This window comes from Microcaecilia unicolor, chromosome 7 (assembly GCF_901765095.1).
Source record: "Microcaecilia unicolor chromosome 7, aMicUni1.1, whole genome shotgun sequence".
Taxonomy (NCBI): Eukaryota; Metazoa; Chordata; class Amphibia; order Gymnophiona; family Siphonopidae; genus Microcaecilia; species Microcaecilia unicolor.
In genome coordinates, this window is record NC_044037.1 from 232265838 (window position 1) to 232279642 (window position 13805).

The 13805-nt window shown below is 49.0% G+C and overlaps 1 protein-coding gene across 3 annotated transcripts in view; it reads right to left on the reverse strand.

Annotated features, from left to right (window-relative positions):
• CERS6 (ceramide synthase 6) overlaps positions 1–13805 on the reverse strand; it is a 270865-nt gene that overhangs the window by 61797 nt on the left and 195263 nt on the right. For all 3 annotated transcript variants that reach the window (XM_030209471.1, XM_030209470.1, XM_030209469.1), the window contains 2 exons: positions 6883–7011; positions 5310–5416 (listed from right to left, as the gene is read on the reverse strand). In XM_030209471.1, coding sequence (XP_030065331.1) covers positions 5310–5416; positions 6883–7011 — 236 coding nt within the window. The remainder of the gene's footprint in view (positions 1–5309; positions 5417–6882; positions 7012–13805) is intronic.

The window sequence follows — 13805 nt, forward strand, 5'->3', positions numbered from 1 at the left end:
GAGCTATGTCCTCAATGGCGATGCCGAAAAGTTGACTCCCGTGCTGGCAGCGAAGAAGCTCCCTCCATTGATGTCAACGGAGACTCAACTTGGGTGGCAGCCGAGACCGATGCCAACGTCGAAGGCCTCACCACAGGCGGGGAACCAGCCACCGTATCTATCGACGGTACCGTTGGCGCAAGCACCCCCGGTACCGGAACAGACGGTTGCAGCAGCCCTTCCAGGATCCCTGGAAGAATGGCTCGGAGGCGTTGTCAAGAGTGTCTGTCGAGAAAGGCTGTGGAATCGGTGCAGGAGTTGAGGCCAGAATCTGCCGAGGACGAGGAGGTGGTACCGGGCTGTCCGGAGACCGGCGCATCGACACCTCTTGTATGGAGGATGAGCGGTCTTCCCGGCGTCGACGCTTCACGGGTGCCGATTCTCTCGACGCCCCGGAGCTCTCGGTACCATGACGAGAAGGGGACCGATGAGGTGCTTCTTTGCCTTCGCTCGAGGCACGTCACCGGTACCCCTTGGTACAGACGAGGAGGACTTGGAATCCACACGCCTCCTCGGGGTTGGGTCCGAAAGAGGTCGGTCCCAATGGGCCTGTCCCGCAGGAGCCCTCGAGGCAGGTGGAGACCCACTCGATGGTTCACTGCTGCCAGCGTGTGATGGTCTCTGGACAGCCATTACCTGCGCTTCTGAGGTCGATGCACTCTCCGGTGCCAACATCGACACCGCCGCCGACCTTGGTACCGCTGTTGACATCGATGCTGAAGTACCAGGCAAAGCTCTAAAAAGGCATTCCCGTTGAGCTTGTCTCAACGCTTGAGTCCGCTTTTTAAGGCTAAGACACAACTTACATGCGTCTTAGCGATGGTTGGGCCCAAGGCACTGGATACACCACGTGCGAGGGTCGGTGCCTGAGATTGCCCGGTTGCACCAAGTGTACTTCTTGAAGCTGCTGGTGATCCTTGATGTCATCGATGGAAAAATAGCAGCGGCAAAATAAAAACTCGCGATAGTGCCAAAGGAAGGGCACAAAGGCCGCACACGAAGACAAAAGGAAACTTACTTGAGGGATAAACTAAGGAAGAATAAGGAAACTTTTGGGGGGGGGGGGGGTTTGTTTTTTTCAGAGAAGAACGGAACAGCTCGAACGCGAGCACAATAACGAAGAAAAAAAATCGTCGAAAAGCCATCTAAGTTGAAGGCTCTTCTTTTCTGGGGTAACAGAAACACCGTAAACAGCCGCTCTTGACCGCGGAAAAAAGAAGACTGAAGCGGGACTCTCGCGTGACGGGCGGGAAGATGGCAGCACATGCGTGATGCGCGCACCCACATGCTCGAAGGCTTTAGCAACCTTTGTTGCTAGGAAGATTTGCTAGAGCTGGGGCTGCCGTGGACATCACCCATATGTGAGAACAAGCAGCCTACTTGTCCTCAAAGAAAAACTGTTAACTCCAGCTAGCCAATAAGAGCCTTTGCCAGCTAGAGAAAGATCCAGTAATAAAGTACCAAAGTAGAAGGAAAATCATAGAAGAAACATATATAACCTGTGCCCCCAAAAACCTGAGCAGCCACTGCCACTTTGCCAACATAGGGTGAGTGCCTCCCAACATAACATGTTCCTGTAAAACAGGACAGTTAATTTATATACTTTTTTTTTAAACTACCAACCAGCAACACAGCTCCAAATAAAGAAGAAAACTCTCTTAATGTCTGAACATACAGATATCTGAAGGGAGGGATCTGGGACGGTCCGGAGGGACTAAAGGAAAGCAAATTAGCAGGTAAGGTCTAATTTACCCTTCCTTAGCATCCCTCCGGACCGGCCCAGAATGTGACTGATGGGAAGTAACAAAAGCAGTGAAATTATGAGAGGGACCCTAATAGCCCCATCGACAGAACGCGCTCCTCGAAAGCAACCTGCCGACGACTGAGGACATCTAAATGATAGTGCTTAGAAAAAGAATGCAAAGACGACCAGGTCACCGCCATACAAATGTCTTCTGGAGGCACAAGACAACGCTCTGCCCAAGAGGCAGCCTGACCTCTTGTAGAGTGAGCCTTAACCTGCTCTGGAACAGATTTCCCAGAAAGATAAGCTGAGGCAATCATTTCTTTAAGCCAACGAGAAATAGTGGGCTTAGAAGCCATGAACCCTTTGCGCAAGCCTCCAATCAGAATAAACAAACTATCAGATCGCCAAATGTCAACAGTAGACTTGATATAGTGTTTCAACACTGGTTTGACATCCAAACACTTCAAAAGATGCTGTTCTGCAGAACCAGAGAAAGAACCTAGTACAGGCAAAACTACTGGCTGAGAAACATGAAACCGAGTCACAACCTTGGGAAGAAAGGAAGGAACTGATCATCATAGAACTCCAAAAACGGCGATCTACACGACAATGCCTGCAACTCTGAAACTCGCCTAGCCGAAGCAATGGCCACCAAATATACTGTCTTCAAAGTCAAGTCTTTCAGAGAACAGGACGACAAAGGCTCGAAAGGAGGTTTAGAAAGAACCAAAAGACCAAATTCAGATCCCATCGAGGAAAAGAACGCCAAGACAGAGGACGAAGAAGGTTAACTCCTCTCAAAAAATGCACCACATCCGGATGACTAGAAATAGATTTACCTTGGACACGACCACGAAAACAAGTCAATGCCGCAATCTGCACTTTAAGAGAAGCCAAGGCAAGGCCCTTGTCAAAACCTCGCTGCAAAAAATCTAAAATTTGCGGAACCGAAGTACGAAAAAGAGAAAGACTCAACTCCTTACACCATTCCTCAAATATCCTCCAAGTGCGCACATAATTCAAAGAAGTAGAACGGCGTCGAGAGCAAAGTATAGTAGAAATGACCTGAGCGGAATAACCTCTCTTAGTCAGCTTAGCCCTCTCAAGAGCCAGGCCGTAAGACAGAATCAATCTGAATCCGGATGAACGACCAGACCCTGCGACAACAGATCTTGTGTGACCGGAAGCCTGAAGGGAACATCCACCAGCAGCCACCGAAGGTCGGCGTACCACGGCCTGCGAGGCCAATCCGGAGCTACCAAGATCAAACGTCCCCTGTGAGCCTCGACTTTCTGGAGAAGACGTCCTATCAGAGGCCACAGAGGAAAGGCATACATTAGACCGACCAGCCATGATTGAAGGACAGCATCCATGCCTTGCGCTTTGGGATCCTTGCGACAACTGAAGAACAGAGGAAATTTCGCATTGCCAGCTGAGGCAAACAGATCCATCCCGGGCAACCCCCAACGATTGACCAGTTGCTGAAATGCCACTTCGCTTAGCGACCAGTTTCCGGGATCGAGCCAGTGACGACTGAGAAATTCTGCCTGGACATTTAGGACCCCTGCCACGTGAGCCGCTGAAAGAGCTACCAGATGGACCTCTGACCACTGAAGCAGCAGCGATGCCTCTGTCTCCAACGGCAGACTCCTCGTTCCTCCTTGCCGATTGATATATGCGACCGCTGTGGCATTGTCCGACATTACTCGGACTGCCCGGCCTCTCAGCAGATGCAGAAACTTCTGGTGCATCAGAAGAATCGCTCTGGTCTCTAACAGATTGATTGAAGAATACGTCTCCTGGCGAGACCAGAGACCCTGAGCAAACTGTCCCTGACAGTGAGCTCCCCAGCCTTGAAGACTGGCATCTGTCGTCACCACCATCCAGCTGGGCTGTTCTAGCGGCATAACTTTGGTCACATTGGACTGTCGAAGCCACCATCGAAGACTGGTCCTCACCTGGAGCGAAAGTGGCAACCTTTGATGAAGAGAATCCATTTGGGAAGACCATCTCGACAGAAGTGACCTCTGGAGAGTCCTCGTGTGAGCCCTGGCCCAGGGTACTGCTTTGATTGCTGCCGCCATGGAACCCAGAACCTAAAGATAGTCCCTTGCCGATGGACTCAGAAACTGCAAGAACTGACGAATCTGAGTCTGCAACTTGAGGACATGAGCCAGCGGAAGAAATATTCGACCCTGCTTTGTGTCGAACGGAACTCCCACATACTCCAATGACTGGGAAGGCTGAAGCTGGCTCTTCTGTACATTGACTACCCAACCTAGGGACTGTAAAATCTCTACTACCTGAGCTGTCACCTGAACACTCTCGTGGTACAACTTTGCTCGGATCAACCAATCGTCTAAATAAGGATGGACCAAAATGCCCTCCGTTCTGAGAGCCGCAGCTACAAATACCATGACCTTGGTAAACATATGCGGAGCAGTCACCAGACCGAAGGGAAGAGCTCTGAACTGAAAATGGCGACCCAGCACTGCAAAGCGAAGGAAACGTTGATGCACTGGACAAATAGGAATGTGGAAATAGGCCTCTGTAAGATCGAGCGGTCAGAAACTCCCCGGACCGCACCGCCACAATGACAGGGGGAGGGGGACGTGACCGCCAACAAAATACCGACATAAGACCCCCCCCCCCCCATCGATAACACTGACGATTTTCTCGGTCCTGCACCCTGGTCCTCCGCAGCGGTGCAGTACCTACACACCCCACTTGAACCAAGATCCCGCCGCTGACAGACGGAGCAGAGGCGGAGTTTCTCTGACATCGCAAAAGAAACAGCTGATCACTAAAACAAAGACGTGAAGGAGCTGCCCTGCTCAGTTTTTTTAAAGAAACAGACCCAGAATGGCTCGGCATTAACAAGCAGACCGGGAGGGCCAAAATTTTATCTTTTCTCACAAGTAGCTGCCTCTCCCCACCTCCAAAACTCCTCATTTGAGGAGTTTGAGGAAACTTTCTCTTAAAGCTTTACTTTTAAAGTGCCAGCAATAGATTAAAGTATATTACATATTAAAATAGCCAGCATCAAAGAGATATCAGGGAGGAAATGGGAGTAGGGACTCGGCATCCCGAGTGTAGCACCCCTGAGGCACTAAGAGACCCCCACGGATCTCTGAAACAGGTTTTTTTTTTAAGGCACAGTAACTAAAAAACAAATCTACCAATCAATAAGAGAAACTAGAAGGATAACAAGAATTAAAGAAAGGATTGAGACTAAAGGGCTCACCACCTTCCACCTGCTGGAGACTGAGATTACTGGATCTTTCTCTAGCTGGCAAGGGCTCTTATTGGCTAGCTGGAGTTACAGTTTTTTTTCTCAGTCTCCACCTGCTGGAAGGCGTGCACAACCCATCAGTCACATTCTGGGCCGGTCCGGAGGGATGCTAAGGAAACAGCTTCTTTAAAGTTTGCAAGGCCAGAGTTGCTGTCATTTGTGTACCATTATAATTTCAGAATTTCAAGTTCATTGAGCAAGTGTAATGGTATCCCATACAGTGTTACTCACCACAAGGGGTATATACAGAGCCTGGTGACAATAAATAATATGGCAAACAAACCAAACAGGAGATCACACAATTTCTGACACTTGGTATAGTTGGCCAGTTTAGCAGCCTGCAAAAAAAAAATTATCCATTTTTTTTGTGACATTGGAACGATTCCTATAATATGCATATTCTTTAAACAAAGTGATACAGTGAATTTGTACACAACTCAGTTAAAATGCATTCTAACCAATGCATTTATACTACTTATCTAAATATCAAGAGAAAAAGTAAGCATTTTGCCAGGATGAATCTGTGCAGAACAGTAAATGCAAACATTCCATAAATATGAAGGTACTAGGAAAAAAGGCCCGTTTCTGACACAAATGAAATGGGCGCTAGCAAGGTTTTCCTCAGAGTGTGTGTGTTTTACAGAGTGTGTGTGAGAGTGTGTGTGTTACAGAAAGAGTGAATGTGTGAGTGTGTGTGACAGAGGGAGAGTGAATGTGTGAGTGTGTGTGACAGAGACAGTGAGACTGTGTGCAAGAGTGTGTGTGTGTGTGTGTGTGTGTGTGAGAATGAGTGTGTGCCAGGGGCCCCCTCCCACCCAGTTTCAGGGTCCAGACCCCCTCCAAGTTCCAGGGTCCGCTCTCCCTCCCTCCCACCCAGTTCCAGGGTCTTTCCCCCCCACTCCCCCTCCCTCCCAGTTTCTGGGTCTCTCCCCCTCCCTCCCAGTTTCATAGTCACCCCCCCTCGCAAAATCCATCCCAGTTTCTGGGTGCGCCTGGCCCCTTCCAAGTTCCAGGGTCCGGCCGCCCACCCTCCAAGTTGCAGGGGCCGCCCACCCAGTTCCAGGATCATTGCCCCCCCTCTCCCTCCCTCCCAGTTCCAGGGTAGTTGCCCCCTCTCTTTCCCTCCTCTCCCCTCCCCTCCAGCCACCCACCTGCAGCGTTCTGAAGCTGACTCCGTGGCTTCAAGTGAAGGGTTCGTAATTTTCGTCAGGTTCGTCGCTCTTTAACCATCTCTGTTGGCCCCGCCCTCGCACCTCTGATAGGTCCGCCGCCATCAACGTTGAAACGTGATGACGTCGAGGGCGGCAGACCTATCAGAGGCGCGAGGGCGGGGCCGAGCGAGATGGTGACAGAGCAACGAACCTAACGATCCTTACGAACCCTTCACTTGAAGCCACGGAGTCAGCTTCAGAACGTTGAAGGTGCCTTTTAATATAGTAGAGATAAAGCAAAACTAAAGCTCATTAGAAGGGGTTTCTTCCATTATAAACATACTATTCACTCACAAAATCTAGAACTGAATAAACTAATTATAACCAAAGTGTTCAAATGCCAGAAAATGCTCAGTTATTCCACATTAAAATTCATAACCTGTCATCCCTTTACACTGTCAGGACATCCCAAAGAAACTGCATTCACCAGTCTACCAGTGATGCTTTGCTCAGCCATATTATGTACCATTTGGTCAGAGTCTGATTCAGAGCAAGGACAATCATCTAACCTAACAATGTCTGTAGTCAAATTGACAAGTAATTTCAATGTTAGTTTTTTTGAGTACATCATTTCCTCTTCTATGCAATCTCACCTGTAGAAACAAATCATTAACATCATGTAAGGACATGATCAAGGTTCCCATTCGTACCATGTTGATTACATATGAAGAGGTTAACAATAAGACTGCTGTACAGTGATGAACCACCATGAGCCCAAAATCCTGTTGGAAAACAGAATGTAATGAGACACAAAACATGAACATTTTAATATGTATATGTTTTATTCCATACTACCTATTGCAAAATATTAGTGAGAACAAGTTTGCAAGGCCAGAGTTGCTGTCATTTGTGTACCATTATAATTTCAGAACTGTTGTAAGACAGACATTGTTTGATAGATATTGCTGTAAATAATGTTATTTTTTGAGTTAATGCTGGTCTTAAACATCTGGTTGGCCTCATGTAATTCAGTAGCAATGTTGAAGTGCCATGGAAGGGCCAGGGTTGAGGCACGATGGGGTCAAGGCAGAAGCATGTGAAGGGCTGCTATCTCAGGAGAGAACACCGATGGGACATAAAAGACATTTGCTTTGCTTCTCCAGCCTTCAACCAGCAAATAGCTCTGTATAACTTCCAGAAAGAGGAAAGGTTGGTGGGGAAAGGAGGGGGGGGGGGGGGGGAGAGACAACAATTCTGTTGACATTTCAGAATGTATTAACTTGCATGATCAACAAGCAAAAGACATTCAAAATCAGTACATTCAAATTTGCTAATCTCAATTCCATACAATTGTATTTTTTTTTCTCTAAACAAAAATCTAATGGAAAACTACAAAACAAGGAAGATTTCTGTTAAAATAAAAGTGAAAATATTCACATATTTTGTTTCTTTTTGAGCATATGAAAATACTTTGGGACCCTTTTACTAAGGTGTGCTAAGACTTAGCATATCCTAATGTGGCATTTTCCCACACAATAACCCCCCCCCCCCCCACCACCCCCATTTACTAAGCCACGCTAGTGGCTGCCGCGTGGCAATGCTGACACAGCCCATTCAAAGTGAATGGGCTGTGTCAGTATTAGCGCACCGCAGCTGCTAGTGTGGCTTAGTAAACAGGAGGGTAAGTCCATTTCTAGCACATGTATAAAATAGCTGAACCAGGAAAAGTTACAATGTATCTGTGCACAGTTCAGTAATGAATCCTATGGTAAAATGCATTATCAGTTGCAGAACATCATTTTCTATTGTGCTTCTGACACTAGGGGTCAGATGCACTAAACTTAACGAGCCATTAACGAGCAAGTAGTAAACTGTGGCATGCACTAAATGCTTCTTCAAGCCATTTTCCGATCACGGTAGCAGCTAATGAAAACGGAATGCAGATGAGCAAATTAGTACCCCAATGTGTATAAATCGTATTGTAATGAGATGCACTACCGATTGCCTAACCGTGGAAAATTTAACGGGAGGTCTGTACATCTCGTTGGGGCTGCGCAGCCTCTAAAAACTTCTATAAATGTAACAACAAGAAAAAATCGGGAAAAAAAACGTCCAAGTGCTCGTCAGGGACGTCTAACATGAGATGGACGTCTTCCTGCAGCTTCTGTGATGGGCATCCTTCTTGGTCGTGTTTTTCTTACCTGCAATTAGGAAGGACTTCTCGGGGGGGGGGGGGGGGGGAAACGAAAGAACGTCCCTGTTTTTCTTACCTGCCTAAACTGACCACAACCACAGTTCTCTCAATAGTCCCCTCCAAGGTTGTTTTCAGCTTGTGCCCCCCCCCCTCCCCTCACAAGATCGGGACGTGCGAGGACGTCCAAATCAAACCTTTTTTGATATCCCTCCCTCCAGGTCTCTCTCAGTCAATCACAGCGCATTTAGCTGTTACCAGTATCAGCTAAACGCGCTGATCCAGCCAGCTCCAGCTCACTCCAGTCCTGCCGCAGTCCAGCTCACCCAGGGTTCCGCAGTCCGTCGGATCCAGCTTCTCCCTGTTTGTCCCAGCTACCTGCTCCTGCCTCCTCTACTCTATCTCAACTGCTGATTGAATTCCTCTACACACTATCACTCCCTATGCCTTAGCTGTTGCCTGCTGTCCCAGTCCTAGCCTTCCTGCCTTCCTCCTCTACTCCTATCACCTTAGCCACTTCACATTTATCCGCATCCACCTAAGCCCTATATATGGCCCCTATACACATTCTCTTCATCGCCCTGTCCCTTCCTAACATCTTCCCCCCTCCCCCTCCACTGTCTACCTCAGGAACTCATTGCCCACCCTTGTCCCCCTCCCGTCCTGCTCACTACTCCCCTACCCTACCTCCCCCCGCCCCCCACCACCTCCCCAGCTCTCCTGCCCCCCTCATCATTCCTAGCTCTCAACCTTCTACACTTCCTCCCCACCATTAACCCATCCCCATTCCTCCTTAACACATCCCGTCTTCGTCATCTTCGTCGACCTTCCTCCCCCACCCTCCTCCACACTCTCTTACTCCTTCTCCTACTTTCCGCAGGTGACATCAATTCCAATCCAGGTCCCCCTCACCTCTCCTCTCCATATCCACGTAACCGATCCCAGAATGCCTCCAATCTCATCCCTATCCCCCTTCTCCCCCCCCCCCCCCGCTTCCCTCCCCTTCTCGTGTGCCCTATGGAATGCCCACTCAGTATGCAACAAACTCTCCTTCACCCACGATTTATTCATCTCCCTTTCCCTTCAACTGCTCGCTTTAACTGAAACTTGGATAACCCCTAACGACACTGCCTCAATCGCAGCCCTATGCCATGGAGGATATCTTTTCTCCCACACTCCCCGCCCAGATGCACGCGGTGGAGGCGTTGGGTTTCTTCTCTCACCCTCCTGTAGTTTCCAACCCCTCCTCCTGCCACAGTCTCACTGCTTCTCATCCTTCGAAACTCATGCCATCCGGCTATTCTACCCGACACCACTCAGAGTTGCAGTCATCTACTGCCCCCCTGATAAGCCCCTCTCTTCATTCCTTACTGACTTCGACGCTTGGCTCACCGTCTTTCTTGATCCCTCATCTCCATCCCTCATTCTTGGTGATTTTAATATTCACGTTGACAACCCATCCAACTCCTACGCTTCTAAATTCCTCACTCTGACATCCTCCTTTAACCTCCAACTATGCTCTACCACCCCTACTCACCGTAATGGTCATTGTCTCGACCTCGTTCTCTTCTCTTCCTGCTCACCTTCCAACTTCTGCATCTCAGTCCTTCCAATCTCAGATCATCACCTAATCACCCTCACACTTCACCACCCTCCCCCAACTATAACCACTGCCTTCAGGAATCTCCAAGCCATCGACCCCCCCTACCCTATCCTCTCACATCTCCAATCTCTTCCCTTCCATCTCGTCTTCTGAATCCGTCGACAAGGCTGTCTCTACCTACAATGAAATTCTCTCCACTGCTCTGGATACCCTAGCACCATCTGTATCTCATCCCACTAAGCGCATTAATCCTCAGCCCTGGTTAACCCCTTGCATTCGTTACCTTCGCTCCTGCAACCGCTCTGCTGAACGAATCTGGAGGAAATCTCGCACCCTGTCAGACTTCACCCATTACAAATTCATGCTTTCCTCCTTCCAGTCCTCCCTATTCCTTGCCAAACAGGAATATTACTCTCAATTAACCATTTCTCTTGGTTCCAACCCTCATCGCCTCTTCAGCACCCTCAACTCCCTACTTAAAGTGCCCTCCGCTCCCACCACCCCTTCATTCTCTCCTCAAACACTAGCTGATTACTTCCGCGATAAAGTGCAGAAGATAAACCTTGAATTCACTTCCAAGCCTTCTCCTCCCTGCGACTTCTTAACCCACTCCCTCAACCAACCTAACCTGGCCTCCTTCTCCTCCTTCCCTGAGATCACCGAAGAGGACACTGCTCGCCTTCTTTCTTTCCTCTAAGTGCACCACCTGCTCCTCTGATCCCATTCCCACCTATCTGCTTAACAACATTTCTCCTTCAGTTATCCCCTCAATCTGTCACATCCTCAACCTCTCTCTCTCCACCGCTACTGTCCCTGACACCTTCAAGCACGCTGTAGTCACACCACTTCTCAAAAAACCTTCACTTGACCCCACCTGTCCCTCCAACTACCGCCCCATCTCTCTTCTACCCTTCCTCTCCAAATTACTTGAACGCGCTGTCCACAGCCGCTGCCTTGATTTCCTCTCCTCTCAGGCCGTCCTCGATCCGCTTCAATCCGGCTTTCGCCCACTACACTCGACAGAAACAGCACTCTCTAAAGTTTGCAATGACCTGTTCCTTGCCAAATCCAAAGGTCACTATTCCATCCTCATCCTCCTCGACCTATCTGCCGCCTTTGACACCGTCAACCATAATTTACTTCTCGACACACTGTCCTCATTCGGGTTCCAGGGCTCCGTCCTCTCCTGGTTCTCTTCGTACCTTTCCTAACGCACCTTCAGAGTATTTTCTAATGGCTCTTCTTCCACCCCCATCCCGCTCTCTGTTGGGGTTCCTCAAGGATCTGTCCTTGGACCGCTTCTTTTCTCGATCTACACCTCTTCCCTGGGCTCGCTGATCTCATCACATGGTTTCCAGTACCATCTTTATGCTGATGACACCCAGCTTTATCTCTCCACTCCCGACATCACAGTCGAAACCCAGGCCAAAGTTTCGGCCTGCCTCTCAGACATCGCTGTCTGGATGTCCAACCGGTATCTGAAACTGAACATGGCAAAGACTGAGCTCCTTGTCTTTCCACCCAAACCCTCTTCTCCTCTTCCCCCACTTTCCGTCTCTGTTGACAATGCCCTCATCCTCCCCGTCTCCTCAGCCCGCAATCTCAGAGTCATCTTCAACTCCTCCCTCTCCTTCTCTGCCCATATCCAGCAGACAGCTAAGACCTGTCGCTTCTTCCTCTATAATATTAGCAAAATTCGCCCATTCCTCTCTGAACAAACCACCCGAACCCTCGTCCACTCGCTCATTACCTCTCGTCTTGACTATTGCAACCTTCTTCTCGCTGGCCTCCCGCTTAGCCATCTATCCCCCCTTCAACCTGTCCAAAATTCCGCCGCACATCTTATCTACCGCGTGAACCGATACTCTCATACCACCCCTCTCCTCACGTCGCTTCACTGGCTCCCGATCCATTACCGTATACAGTTCAAGCTTCTCCTATTGACCTTCAAGTGCACTCAATCTGCAGCCCCCCATTACCTCTCTACTCTCCTCTCCCCATATGTTCCCACCCGTAACCTCTGCTCTCAGGACAAATCACTCCTATCCGTACCCTTCTCTACCACTGCTAACTCCAGACTCCACCCCTTCTGCCTCGCATCACCTTATGCCTGGAACAGACTTCCCGAGCCCATCTTCAAGTTCTTACTCAAAGCCCATCTCTTCTCCCTTGCTTTTGGCGCCTAACCACCTTCCCCATTCATGTTACCTACACTGACTACAGAGTTTGTAACCTCTAGATTGTAAGCTACCTACACTGACTACATAAGTTGTAAGTTACCTACACTGACTACATAGTTTGTAACCTTTAGATTGTAAGCTCTCTTGAGCAGGGACTATCCTTCCCCATGTTAAACTTGTACAGCGCTGCGTAACCCTGGCAGCGCTATAGAAATGCTAAGTAGTAGTAGAAGTCCTTCCTAATTGCCTGATGTAAGCCTGCCTTTAACATGCAAAGCAGTAAACAATGGAAATGTTACACTACAGAGCAGTAGCACTTAAATTAACTGGGGCTCTTTTCAGACAAGTTTCCTGCTCCTCAGGGACCTCCTTTTTTTGTTGTTTTTTTTTGAGTGGACGTCCATAAAGGATGTCTTTGGCATGCGCACAGCAGCCAGCATAACGCTTGGCTGCTCTGCGCATGCTCGACTGGCTTCCGAAGGAATTAATGAATGCAAGTAAGCTACAACGAGCAGCTCATTTGCATTCACTTTCCTTGATGCATGGCCGTTCCCTACCAATTCGCTATGGAATCAGTAAGGGAACGGCTCTTCCGAGGACTTTAGTGCATCTAGCCCTAGGAGGACCATTTTCGATATGACGTCTAAGTCCGACTTTGAATGTTTTGTAAAAAAACTTCCAAAATCTGAATAGGAAAGAAGGTCATTTTCAAAAAAGAAAAACGTCTTATCTTTTTTTTTTTTTTAAATACTGTTTTGAACAGGGTTTTGTGATTTGGGCGTTTTGTTTTTTGGGCCATTTTCGAAAAGAAAAAACATCCAAGTGCAAAATGCACATAAACAAACCATTGGGATGTAGGAGGCGCCAGCGTTTTTAGTAGACTGTTCTCCCAGACATCCCAGAAAAGCAATAGGGCACCCTAGGGGGCACTGCAGTGAACTTCATAAAATGCTCCTAGGTACACATCTCACCATTGCTCCATTATCATGTCTGCTGAGCCCCCCCAAAAACCACTACCACAGCCCTTACCTTGAAGGGGGCATAGCTTTGTGCAGGGCCATAGCCATGGGTGGGCCAGGTCCACCCACGTTTGCCCAAGGCCCACCCAGGAATGGTGCACTCGATGTCCCCAACTAATACTGCATCCCTAGATGGCTCGCTCCCTTCCGTTCGCTCCCACTCCCATCCGGCGAGTCCTTCAATTCTGTTTTTTTTTTTGTCCTTCTGCCGCGGTACTTCCAACTTAAGCGCCCCCCCAATATGTCCAGCACCCAGTCAGCCCCTCCCAGAGGGCAGCACTTCTCTCCCTTCCCTCCAGACCCCTCCCCCCGCCCGGAAGGTCATCTCTGTCTTTTTACTCCCTTCTGTTGCTCCTTTCCCTGTGCTCCCACCTCGTCCCGCGAGTCCGGCACTTCAGTTTCTTTTCCTCCCTGCTTCTGCCGCAGTGCTTCTAACATAGTACTGGCATGTGCAGCAATTCACACACACAGGTCGGCTTCAGGATTTGCTCTTCCGCATCCCGCCCTCTCCGATGCAACTTCCTGTTAGGGCAGGATGCATGCGGCAGAGGGAACCCCGGAGCCGGGCTCGTGTCTGTGAATC